General features: G+C 42.9%; 1 protein-coding gene across 2 annotated transcripts in view; it reads left to right on the forward strand.

Moving 5' to 3' along the window:
* Positions 1 to 10,594, forward strand: part of iqsec2b (IQ motif and Sec7 domain ArfGEF 2b) — a gene marked incomplete at its 5' end in the record, with an annotated part of 32,595 nt that extends 22,001 nt beyond the window's left edge. For both annotated transcript variants that reach the window (XM_080470312.1, XM_080470313.1), the window contains 12 exons: positions 267 to 584; positions 1,169 to 2,223; positions 2,323 to 2,484; positions 2,775 to 2,897; positions 2,993 to 3,159; positions 3,878 to 4,017; positions 4,112 to 4,237; positions 5,250 to 5,349; positions 5,441 to 5,602; positions 6,307 to 6,501; positions 6,691 to 6,740; positions 7,050 to 10,594. In XM_080470312.1, the coding sequence (XP_080326438.1) occupies positions 267 to 584; positions 1,169 to 2,223; positions 2,323 to 2,484; positions 2,775 to 2,897; positions 2,993 to 3,159; positions 3,878 to 4,017; positions 4,112 to 4,237; positions 5,250 to 5,349; positions 5,441 to 5,602; positions 6,307 to 6,501; positions 6,691 to 6,740; positions 7,050 to 8,231 (3,780 nt within the window). In that variant the 3' untranslated portion in view covers positions 8,232 to 10,594. The remainder of the gene's footprint in view (positions 1 to 266; positions 585 to 1,168; positions 2,224 to 2,322; positions 2,485 to 2,774; positions 2,898 to 2,992; positions 3,160 to 3,877; positions 4,018 to 4,111; positions 4,238 to 5,249; positions 5,350 to 5,440; positions 5,603 to 6,306; positions 6,502 to 6,690; positions 6,741 to 7,049) is intronic.
* Between the last annotated feature and the right edge of the window lie 2,433 nt (positions 10,595 to 13,027).

The following is a 13,027-nucleotide window of genomic DNA, read 5'->3' on the forward strand; positions in this document are numbered from 1 at the left end:
AAAGCAGGGGTGTCCAACCTCGGTCCTGCAGGGTTTAGCTCTCTCCCAGTTGCAGCATACCTGATTGCAATGAAGGGCTCGTTATTGGGCTTTTTCACAACCTTGGTGATGACATGATCATTAGATTCAGGTATGCTGAAGCAGGGAGAGAACTAAAACATGCAGGACACCGGCACCAGGACCGAGTTTGGACACCACTGGCGTAAAGCATCCAGACTGCCAATCGGCATATGACCTCATTTTTCTCTCTTCGTGCTCTTTGCCAGGTGGAGATGTTGGAGAGAAAGTACGGTGGCTCTTTTGTAAGTCGAAGGGCGGCGCGGACCATTCAGACGGCCTTCAGACAGTATCGCATGAACAAAAACTTTGAGCGCCTCCGAAGCTCCGCATCCGAGAGCCGCATGACCAGACGCATCATCCTTTCCAACATGAGACTGCAGTACTCGTTTGACGAGCGGCAGCCTCAGCAGCAGGCCCAGACACAGACCAACTTCACCCACAACGTGGCCATCGGGCCACCCCACTCCCCCGACGTGGACCGCCCAGGAGACTACACCCACCTCGAGGACTCCTTCTCCAAACAGGTAACACAGCTGCGGGACATTTTTGCATAAAGAACTTCAGAATTGATCAAATTTATATTGATCTTTAGGACTCTGTGTTGACAGAAGAGGGATTATTAACCTTTATTGCTTTACAGCCTAAATAGATGGGACAGTAACACATGAGGAGAGAGAGAAAAGAAAAACAGTGTTTATTGGAATTTGATGTTCGAAAAGATGAGAATCACATGGCCGCATGCAGAGAACACTGATGAAGAAGCTGATTCATATTTCCCGTCCGTGACTATATTTAATCAAACTGTTTACGTCTCTGTGATAACTTCCTTTGACCAATGTACTTTTGAGAAGTACATCAGTTTATGCACTTTTTGTACTTGTTTTTTTGTTTCGACTTTTACAACAACTTGTAACATAAAAAAAAAAAATCAAAGTTTAACTTCTCAGTCAACCTTATAGAGTAAATTAAACTGTCCTTCTCCTCTTCTCAGCCTCGAACACCAACAAAGCTTGCTGCTCACGAGTAGTTTTATGTTTGGACATATTTCTCATTTATTTCAGGTGGACAAATCTTCACTACAGTAACGATTCTCTTCTGTTCTCTCAAGGTCAAGTCTTTAGCTGACTCCATAGATGACGCCCTTACCTGCCGCGCGGTTCGCGACGACTCCCAGGAGGGCAGCAGGGAGGGCGGCGGGATCAGCGAAGACTTCGGGGAGTGTGTGTGGAGCAGCAGCAGCAACCCCTCCTCGCAGAGAGGGCTGGGAGAAAGAGGCCGGGGTGCCGGAGGAGGACTCAGCATGCACGGTGACAGCACAGCCACCTCGTACAGCGATGTCACCCTTTACATGGATGACGGTATGCCATCTTCCCCGCTGTCCCTTGACCGGGCCCCCAGCAGCACAGACACAGAGTACTGGGGCCCCGGCGGAGGTGTGGGAGGACGTGAGGACAGCCGGGACACTGAAGGAGGAGGCAGCAGTAACAGTCGGCGCAGCACCCCGTGCACAGAGTGCAGGGACTATCGTCTCAGGGGCGCACATCTGCCTCTCCTCACCATCGAGCCGCCAAGTGACAGCTCGGTGGACATGAGCGACCGATCCGACCGCGGCTCCCTGACCAGGCAGCTGGTTTACGAGCAGGACTCTGGAGTGGGTGCAGGCTCCCCTCAGGGAACCCTCAAACACTCCCCCAACACTGGCACCCGCCCGCCATCCACAGGCACGGCTCAGGGTCAGACCCGGGCCCCCGGCAGACCCCTACCCACACACATCCCGCATCAAGTGGCAGCTCACCACCACCATCACCACCACCCAATCCACCACCACCAGTACCCCGACACGCCCTCGTCCTCTTCCTCCCCGCAGCAGCCTCCCACCACCCCGCTGTCCTCCTCCTCCTCCACCGCGCTGCCTCCCGGTGGCCTGGAGCAGCCGTGCTGCTCCGACGGCGACAACGACTCCCTCAACTCCACCACCAACTCCAATGAAACCGTCAACTGCAGCTCCGGCTCCTCATCTCAGGACAGCCTGCGGGAGCCTCTGCCCCCTCTGGGGAAGCAGACCTACCAGAGGGAGTGCCGTCACAGCTGGGACTCGCCGCCGTTCAACAGCGACGTGGTCCAGAGACGCCAGTACCGAATTGGCCTCAATCTTTTCAACAAGTAAGACTCGGAGCAGATAAGAACAGTCATTATCAAATAACATACCATTAAACTAGTAAAACTGATAGAGTCCCTGGACAATATTTCCTTGTGCTTTAGGAAGCCAGAGAAAGGGATCCAGTACCTGATAGAGAGAGGTTTTGTGTCAGACACTCCTGTTGGGATTGCTCGCTTCATCTTGGAGAGAAAGGGCCTCAGCAGGCAGATGATTGGCGAGTTTCTGGGAAACCGGCAAAAACAATTCAACAAAGATGTTTTAGAGTGAGTATTTGACCTAAATAATGCATTCTATTGCTGTCAGACATAAAGGATACAAGACAAGCGGGTCTGCAAGATACAGATAAGCCTAAAATGTAATTTTAAAAGTAGCCAAACACAGATCAGAATATTTGCATGCCACATTCAGCTCACATATTTCATACACTCACACACAGACAGACTGTAATAACAGAAAACATGACTCATACCCTGCATGCATAATAGACTGTTTTCTGTGCCTCCAAGGTTTGGAGTAGAAGAGGCTCAACTGTGACCTCTGCTGTGTGTTTCAGCTGTGTGGTGGATGAGATGGACTTCTCCGGTATGGACCTGGATGACGCGCTGAGGAAGTTCCAGGCTCAAATCAAAGTTCAGGGAGAAGCGCAGAAAGTAGAGCGGCTCATAGAGGCGTTCAGGTTTGTTTCAGGCAATAAAGCGAAAGAATTGGATGTCGCTTGTTTGGCTTCTGAATCGCATTCACACTGTTTACTCTGGTTGTTTCTGTCTTCAGTCAGAGATACTGCGTGTGTAATCCAACACTGGTCCGGCAGTTCCAAAACCCTGACACCATCTTCATCTTGGCGTTTGCCATCATCCTCCTCAACACAGACATGTACAGTCCCAACGTCAAAGCTGAGAGGAAGATGAAACTGGAGGATTTCATCAAGAATTTGAGAGGTGCTGCTCAACAGAAAAGATTAATACACTTGCAAGATGATTTTAGGAAACATACTTGAATGCACCTACTGTGCGTCACAGTATTTTTACACTTCCTGCATCTTTTTAGTTCATAGTGAAAGGTTTTCTTCTCAAAAGTGGGTTAAATAACTATGTTTATATACTTATTATGACAGTTACATAAGGCGATTTTAAATTTACAGTAGAATTGCCTCATATTTCTATTTCTATTGTGCATTTTTACAATAGAAAATGTCCTTAGTTTAAGTGTTTTTTGGGGGGGGGTTGCGTAAAAAGTTGCATAATTTTTGACTTCTGAACACCAAGATTGACAGTAGCTTCATTGGATGAGATTATCTGAGTATCAATCTACATATTTCACGTGAAATAGACATTTCGACAAGATGACCATTAAATTTCAAGAAAAGACTGGAAGAGACTTGTGCGCAAGAAAAAATCAGTCACTGACGCTGTGTGTGACTCGGAGAAGTAATACTAACATGAAAGAAAGTTATAACTGATAATGTATCCCTCATTTATTCATATAATTTATATATAATATGAGGAGTGATGCTTAAAGGGCTACTTTCTCCTATTTTTGACCTGTACTCTATTGAAGAGGTTGATTATATCACATGCACTCTATAAAAGGAGATTTGTATGCTGGTTTCATTTAACTTTACTTCCTCTAAAGCCCTCCCTTCCCATGTTATTCAAGGTGTGGACAATGGACAGGATATACCCAGGGACCTGTTGGTTGGAATCTACCAGCGAATACAAAAGTGGGAGCTACGGACCAATGACGACCATGTGTCCCAAGTGCAGGCAGTGGAGAGAGTCATTGTGGGCAAGAAACCGGTCAGGTTTTGCAAATACATACAAAAACAATAGAACTTTGTGTCCTAACTGGTAATATTTTATTCATGCATTTGTGGAATTTCTGTCTGTATAGGTGCTGTCTCTCCCCCATCGAAGACTGGTATGTTGTTGCCAGCTCTACGAGGTGCCTGACCCCAACAGACCTCAGAGGACTGGAGTTCATCAGCGAGAGGTTTTTCTCTTTAATGACCTGCTGGTGGTAAGACTCTCTTTGAATATGGTTTTTAAAATGTTTGGAGATTAAAAACCTATTAGCAATATTCCAAAACAGTAACTGTTTAATAATATGCCCTTGAGCCACAACTCTTGTAAAGCTACATTCAAAATGTAGACACTTCTTATTTCTTGTGTTGTTATAATTATATTCTGAAAATGCATTTTCATGCTTGAAAAAATAAGCCTAATTTCAGTTGTTATTAAGCTTGTTTTTGTGGATTTTTATCCATTGCTACAGCAGAAACTATAAAATAAATGTTTTCAATTTTTTCTGCTTAGAAGAAATTAGTTTGGTACTTCAATCACACACACTCACTTTCAGAATGACAGACAATTTAGAATTACAGATTTATTTTATTTTATTTTATTTTATTTTATTTTATTTTATTTTATTTTATTTTATTTTATTTTATTTTATTTTATTTTATTTTATTTTAATAATTTAAAAAAAAAAGTTTTATTACCCTATAATTTAACCTTTATTTATATCAGGGGGAAAAACCATTTGAGATTGAGATCTCTTTTACAAAGTAACCTGGCCAACAGGTCTGTAGCACACGTCACATTCTCTGATTTAATACATTTAAAACTTTTACTATTAACCTTAGTACACCAGAAAGCCCATGCATTCACACAAAAAAGACCCAATGGGCTTCGAACCCATGATATTCCCACTGTGAGAAGAGAACTCTAACCACTAAACCACCATGTGGTACCTCAGATATAATTATATGAGTAGAATATATGAGGCAGGAATCAATATGCTAGAAATACTGTTTTACTGATAAAAACACTAAATATGTTCATTTGTTTATATGTATGTACATATGCACCTGGTGTTTTTTACATATATATATTGTTGTTTATTGTTCTAGTATGCTATTTTTATGTACTTATTCACCACATGTATTGGCAGTGGTGATTTCATTGTATAACTTTAGAGGACTAATGCAAAACAATGCGTGAAACAGTGTATTGTTTCTATTGTACACCAGGTGACCAAAATCTTCCAGAAGAAGAAAACCTCAGTGACTTATAGTTTCAGACAATCGTTCCCTTTGGTTGAGATGCAAGTGCACATGTTTCAGAACTCATGTAAGAAACTTTTGTTTTTCCTCTTTACAAACTTTATCTGTTCTATTTATCATCCATGATGAGGAGTTACATTTTCTGTGTTTGCGTCTAGACTACCCTCACGGCATCCGCCTGACCTCGGCAGTCCTGGGCGGAGAGAGGAAAGTCCTCATCGTCTTTATGGCACCCAGTCAGCAAGACCGCACCCGCTTTGTTAGCGACCTCAGGGAGAGCATCGCTGAAGTGCAAGAGATGGAGAAATATAGAGTTGAATGTAAGTGCCCCATCTGCTGGCCAATTTGTTGAACTGTAGATTAATGCTTATGAAACATAAGTGCATTTCAGGGACCGCTCATGAAGGGTGACTGGGTGGGAAAGGGATTTGAAAGGGATTGGAATCCCAGAGCTGACGAGTCAATTCGGTCGCTCCATGATGGATAGATGCATTTACATATATGGATCAATCATGCAGGGGTGGTCTGGGGCTTTGCCTGTTCTAATGGTTTTCCAAAAACTAAAACATGACACTTTCAAGCCTGTAAATATTTTTACCATTGCTCTGTTTGAAGGCATCTGCTTTTGGCTTTTTGCTCATATTTGGCCTCACTGTAAAGTTGTGGATAATCAAAGCCTAAATCGGATCAGCAGGCTTCGTTTAGGGACAATCTGAGGGGGCTCCCAGTGTGACAAGGTGAAGAACCAATGGACTCTGATAAGAAGCCTCTGATAAGAAGCTGTGCCTTCAGTAATGTGATCCATTTTAACCTTCCTTCTGGTTTAATTTGCTTGGAAGAAAACAAAAAAGCCAATATTCATGAACAAGTTCACAAATTAAGACATAAATGTGCATGGGTTGTTATTATTATTATAGCTCTATTTATGACTGTTTGGTGTGACCATTGTATTGCTAATTCTTCTCAGTGCCAGGTTTCTTCCTCTCATCTCACATTCCCCTGTGCCCTCTGTTTTCATTTACAGCGGAGTTGGAGAAACAAAAAGGTGTGATGCGACCGAGCTTGCTCACTGGAGGTGTGGTTGGAGGAGGCGTCGGTGGGAAGAGCGATGTTGTGAATGGCACAATGGGAAGGACGAGTTTTGACGACAACTGCTCAGTGGGCGAAGGCCTGAAACGCACAGCGCTCAGCTCATCTCTCAGGGATCTATCGGAGACAGGTGAGGCCACTCCACCTCTGGCCTCTTTGCCCTATCGGATTTTAGTTCTCCCTCCTGGGATGCGTTTAGGTTGCATGTTTTGGTCTCTTGGTTTCATTACTGCCTCTTGATCTTTTTTCTGCCTAATGCTGCTCTTATCTAAAAACAAAAGTATCTTTCGCTAATCTGATTCTTCCTGGTGGGGTGCAGGGAAGCGTGGGCGCAGGAACAGTGTTGGTTCTCTGGACAGTACGATGGAAGTAAGTCTCTATGTAAGACCAGAATTAACCCTGCTCCCTTCAGTAGACTTACATTTCCCCCTTCCTAATGCTTTATATTCCCAAGCATGCTCAGTGTATGTACATTGTGCATAGTCCTGGTGTGCACGTGTACATGCATGTCTTCTGCACTGACAATCCTTTGCATGGCTGTGTGCATTTCAAACGTGTTCAGGTCTACCATGCACCCCGCGATCCAGATATTTCCAGTGTTTGCAGATTTGTGCAGATGTATTAAAGAAATTCCTCCACTGACTTTTTCTACAGCCTGATGATGCTTTATTCTCCCAGGGCTCCATCATTAGCAGCCCACAACCTCATCAGCGCTATCCAATGCCAGGCGTCCTTCCTGGCTGCTATGGAACAGAAGACTTCCGGCCTCATCGCCCCATCCTGAGCCCCGGATCGGGGGTGGGGGGTGGGCCGGGGCAGCAACATACCACTGCTGGGACAGGAGTTGGGGGAGTCTCCAGCAGTGTAGAGAGAGCAGGAGCGGGGAGCGGCCCTGGGGGGAGCAGCAGCAACAACAGCGGTTCCTTCCTGGGCTCCCTATTCGGCAGCAAACGCGCCAAACCACCGGGCCCCCTTATTCCACCGGGGCCACCCTACCCCGCACCTGTACCCCCACCGACTACGGGAGGACCCCCTCCTCTCTCCCCTTCATCTCTATGCCAGTTGGAGGGGGGGGCCTCCAAGCTCCAGGCGCTGCACGCACAGTACTGTCACGCGGGTACCGTGCAGCCCCCGCCACCGTACTACCATCACCATCGCTACCACGTCCAAAATGTCCCGTCGCCTTTGCAAGGAATGCCCCCGCATACGCTGCAGAGAGGCCCGCTACCCTGTCGTCCGCCGGTTGGCCTACCACACACTACACACCCGCAGCTGGCCCATCTCTCCCAGCTCTCCCAGCATGGGCTTCCGGGTCGCTACGCCAACATGGTGGTCGGATGTCCCCCCCCCCTTTCTCCTCTCTCCCAACATTGCCCGAACCCACCGTTCGCCCTCTACCACGCACAGCCCACACACTCTATCAGAGGGGGCGGCGGCCCTGGCACCAAACCCCCTCTCATGTTGTCACACTCCCACCCCCACCCCCACGCACACTCCCAAACCCACCCCGGACACGTGCACACGCCACACCCAGGCAGCCACTCCACCCACCAAACACACTTCATATTCGGCACTCTGCCCCACAACCTGCCGTCCGCTACCGTCAATGCGCATCACGCAGCGTCCGCCGGCCCGTATCTGCCCCAGTACCCTCCTCTCTCCTCTATCCCCCCTCCCCCACCACACTCCCCTTTACCCCCCCCTTCGTCCCCCCTTACCCCTCTTACACCTCTCTCCCCTCACCCCCCCCAGCACCCCGGGCAGCCTCAGCAGGGGCCGCAGGTGACAGGGGCTGGAGCGACAGGTACAGGGGGCAGCTCCAAATCCAAGCCTATCAACCGGATAAGTACCGTGGTGTGACCCGAACGTGGAGCTCCCGAATGCAGAGATCAGACGATAGATCGGAGGAGGCGGGCAGAGCGAGGGCGAGAATCAAGTCGGCCCGCACGGAGAGTAACAGCAGCGGCTTCAGCGACAAGAGGAAACGCAGTTTGCTTCGACTCTGTTACTTTCACCTCCGTTTCCCACATATGTAGGTCGAGAAGGGAGACACAGCTAGAGTTAACGTGGAACTCTGGACCGGCACACACATGCACACATGAACACACATTTTCCAAACACAATCAAAAAAGTTTATAGCCATATAAGTCAAGATGAAACTAAATATATATATCTAGGTATATTGCCTAAATTTTAATTGTCTGAAGTCTAGTTGAGTCCGTATGAGACTATTTACATGTACAGTTCAGAGATGTGATCACGTGACACTGGAACAGCAGGAGACCATATGTATCCACCTGCTTACATGGGAGTGTAAATAAAGACTGAACCACCGAATGCATTCCAGCAGAGTTTTGGCGTTGAAAAACAGCAGAACGTTGCAAAAAAATGTCCCTTGACTTTGCAATAATTTAACTTAGCTTCATGATGTCTCTGTCTATTCTTGCAGGTTGATGCTTTGCCGACAGATTTTTTTTTTTTTCTAAAGAAACCTCAGATCTGTTGCATTGTCTTAAACTTCTAAAGAACCAGTGCACGGTTTCCTGACAGTCTTTTGGTCAATGGTCTTTTACATGTCGACAGGACTCACCGGGCTTTGTAAAGCATTCTTTGTGGGGTATGGGAATTAAAGACACAAATAATAATATATTTTGAATGTTTCTGAAGCTTCTCGCTGTTTTACTCGATATTATAATATACCTGCTATGAGTATGATGAATATTGTCTACTAATTGTTTTGATCAGTGATTAATTATATCAGCAGATGTTTGTACATGGTTATAGAGAGTATATGCACATAGGAATTCCCTCAGTTTGCCATAACCACTTGAGGGTTTTCACATATGTGAAGTGTGATTTATTTTCATAGTACCACCATTTAGTTCATCTTTTAATAATATCGATTACTGTTGGAAAAAAAAATTTAACGAGATTTAGTTTTGTTCAAATTGATTTGAACGCTGAAGATATATATTCCTCCTTTTCTGTTCTGAAAAGGGGCACAACTTCTTAAATGGGGTGAACAACAAAACTTGAATTTACAGATTTACTCTGAATATTTTTCTCTCTTTTTCTTTTTCTTTTTTTTTTGGGGAGTTTCCAGTCGGGGGTGTGTGGGGGGGCTTAAATATATTTGTGTTGATTTGGAAAATCGGACGCAACAATGATGCCCAGCTCTTGGCAATCATCAGATTTACCCATTGAGTGTTTTTCTATGTTATGAAAGAAGCACGCTTTTACATGAGGTTTTGTGGTTTTTGCACACGTGATGTCTTAAGTCAGAAATGGCCTTCTTCGAATCCTCCCTCTCCTAACACCTTCAGAAATATTGTTATTATATCCTATTACATTTTCTAACACCTCGGCATCTTGCTGAGAGCCTCTTGTTTAGAAACACAACAAGAGTCAAGAATGTAAAATAGCCAACAGGTACAAACTGTATTTTCTGCTGTGTTTTATTTTTTTCCCTGCCTGTGGGCTTTGTGTTCTCCTTTTTGCTAATGCAGTCTTTGGCGGTAAATTGAGCATTTATGTAATTTACCCACAATGACACGAACTACAAAGAGAAAACTATATATACTCTTATTTTGAAGACAATAAAAGAGTTGAAGATGAACTATAGATGTCAATGGAACAAGCTGCTGACAAAGATGCCAAAATTTGAGAGGATCTGAAAATAAAATGGGATTTTAAGAAGGTTTTGAAAACTTCAAGAATGTTAAATGAAGGTTGTTGTTTTGTTTTTTTTAAGTATGCGTTGGCTATCATTTTGTTTTTATGGTGTCTTTTTTGACTCTTCTTGCATGAATATATCTGCACTTATTAAATAGATTGTACTGTATAAACCTGAATGTACATAATATACTATACATAGGCTTCTTAACTATAGGATGAGCTGCTCCCGCTCTGTATTCAGGTGCGTGCATGTGAGTGCCACTAAGTATGTACATATCCAACAAGGACAGGGATAGGAAACGTTGGCCAAAAGAATTTCTGACCATTTTCTTTTCTTATTATTTAAGATCGAAGGTGTGAGAATGAGTTACAGTAATATACATTTTAAAAAAAAGAAAAGAAAACCGTTTTGTCAGTGCACTTATTGATATTATTTTAAACAAATGATTTCAGATTTTTTCTTTGTGTATGTAATATGTGTACTGAAAGAATAGAGAATTGAGATGTGAATATTTATTGCTTCTGATAAATTAAAGTGTCCTTGCAGTGAAGTTACCCGTGTGTTTTTTCTAGTTTTTGTTCCTAAAAGCATCCACCGCCGAACTACTCAAATTAATATTGTTGTCATAATTAAATCAAAAGGAACATTATTCATGGGATAAACCTTGGAGTTGATGTCCTTCAAAATCCTTCAATTCATCCATCTTGAAATGGTGGCGGGCTTGAGCTGATCTCAGACAAGGGCCAGGTACACACTGAGCTGCTCATCAGTAAATCACACAGCAAACATGGAGAGAGACCGGCAGTCACACACTCTCATACCACCTAGTGACATCTTTCAGTCCCCAGTTGACCACAAACACGTGTTTTTAGACTGTGAGGAAAGCAGAGGAAACTCACACATGCAGAAAGGCCTGCCTTAGAACTATAGATTCTGTCACTGCGAGGTTTGAATGCTAACCACCATTTCATCCTACAGCCCGACCCTCAGAATCATAAGGAGCCAATTAGAAGGTAATCTGACAAGATTACATTCATTTTCATTGAAAAATAACTCAAAACTCAACACGGATGTGTTGCTTTGAAAGATGAATAAATGTGTGTAAATAAATATAGAAAAAGCTTTTTTAATGATACAAGGTCAGACAATTAAGTCAGAAAAATTGCAAATTGATTACAGTCATACTATGAACAGATGATATACATGAATAGGGGAGGCTTGGGACATTTGTAATGTGTGTGTCAGTATCCTAGAGCTCTCTGAAGCTTTGATATACATCAACAGAAGAATGTCTTCTGTCAGACTTGTATGAGGATTTAAAATGTTTGAGTGGCGCAGTAATTATTGCTCTTGTCTCACAGCAAGAATGCCATGGGTTCAAATACCAGCCAAGCCTTTCTATGTGGAGGTTACATGTTCTCCCCATGCATGTGTGGGTTTCCTCCAGGTACTCTGTTTCCTTTCCACAGTCCCAAAACATCTATGTGAGGATCGTTAGTGACCCTAAATTGCCCCTAGGTGTTGATGTGAGAGTGTGTGGTTGGTCTTTGTCTGCCTCTGTTTGCCCTGTGATGCACTGGCCACCTGTCCAGGGTGTGTAACCATATTATCGGCTCCCGGCGCCCCTGTGTTGAACTGGTCAACTCATCGCACCTCACCCACTCACTGCACATCAACATGTCAACTCACCGCACAATTTCATCATAACACAATTAAGAACAGTTTGTTGTAAACAGGAGTATTTTTTTTGCAAAGCAAATATTTTATTAATGTAATCACTGTATAATTCTAAACACTAAATTGATGCAGTTAAACCGCAGTTAAAACATTCCTGATCATCCTCACCCATCCCAGGACAAAGCCACGAGCATCCCCCGAAAACATGCAGAACCTGTTTCTGCCTTGACAAATGCTACAAGCGGCTACTGAGGTGAAAAAAACAACAAAAAAAAAACTACAAAAATGTCCAGACTCAGTTGAATTATGTATTTTTTCAACAGTTAATTATCTTTAACTGATAAGGCACAGATATCAGTATATAGAGTTTTGAATACTGCAACCAGAAATGATTTATTCAATTGTCATCTAAGCTCTGTTTTTTTTTTTTAACAGAAAACACATGTAGAGTTAGTTATGATAACAATCATCAAATACATTGCATTTATGTCAATATATCTGTTTATATGTGAACATATAAACAGATATATTGACATAAACTACCCACTACTACTTTATCCCACCCGGGATAAAGTGTAGATGTAGTGTAGATGGTTGGATGCAAAATGGGGTATATATTTATGACACTAAGGGTATTTTTTCAGTGTTGTAAATACACTCTCTGTCCTCTCTGAGACATTTATTGAGAATTCATCGATTGATTGATTGGTTGATTGATTGATTGATTGATTGATTGATTAATTGATTGATTGACCCTAATTTGTTTTGAACATGTAAAAAAGAAACAAAATAAACAGAATTTATAAATGAAAGAAAAACATCTAAATAAATGAGACAAATGTACAAAAGAAAACATAATCTATCCTTGATATGTGCTAATCTTTGTTTATATTATTGAAAATGAGTAGGAGGAAGAATTTACTTATTTCATCCTACCCCTTTACATCTTTAGTAATCAATAGCTTAGTTATTTAAAACAGTAGGTTTTTCTGTTTTCTGAATTTAACGTCAAACGTCAACAATTTTATCCTTACATTCAGACAACCAACATTAATAATTAGACATTTTCTCCAATAGTTGGAGTATATTTCTCAATGTTAATCATCCATTCATTAATGCCAGATGTTTATACATTGTAAACTTATAAAAGAACTAAAAATGAACCTACATAATACAGTGAAAGCTTGAAATATATGTTAGGGTTAGGAACAGCTTTTTACAGTTTATTATTATTATTATTATTATTATTATTATTATTATTATTATTATTATTATTATGATTTAACTGTAGCCTTGGTGTTTT

Source organism: Lipophrys pholis (assembly GCF_963383615.2).
Source record: "Lipophrys pholis genome assembly, chromosome: 8".
Taxonomy (NCBI): Eukaryota; Metazoa; Chordata; class Actinopteri; order Blenniiformes; family Blenniidae; genus Lipophrys; species Lipophrys pholis.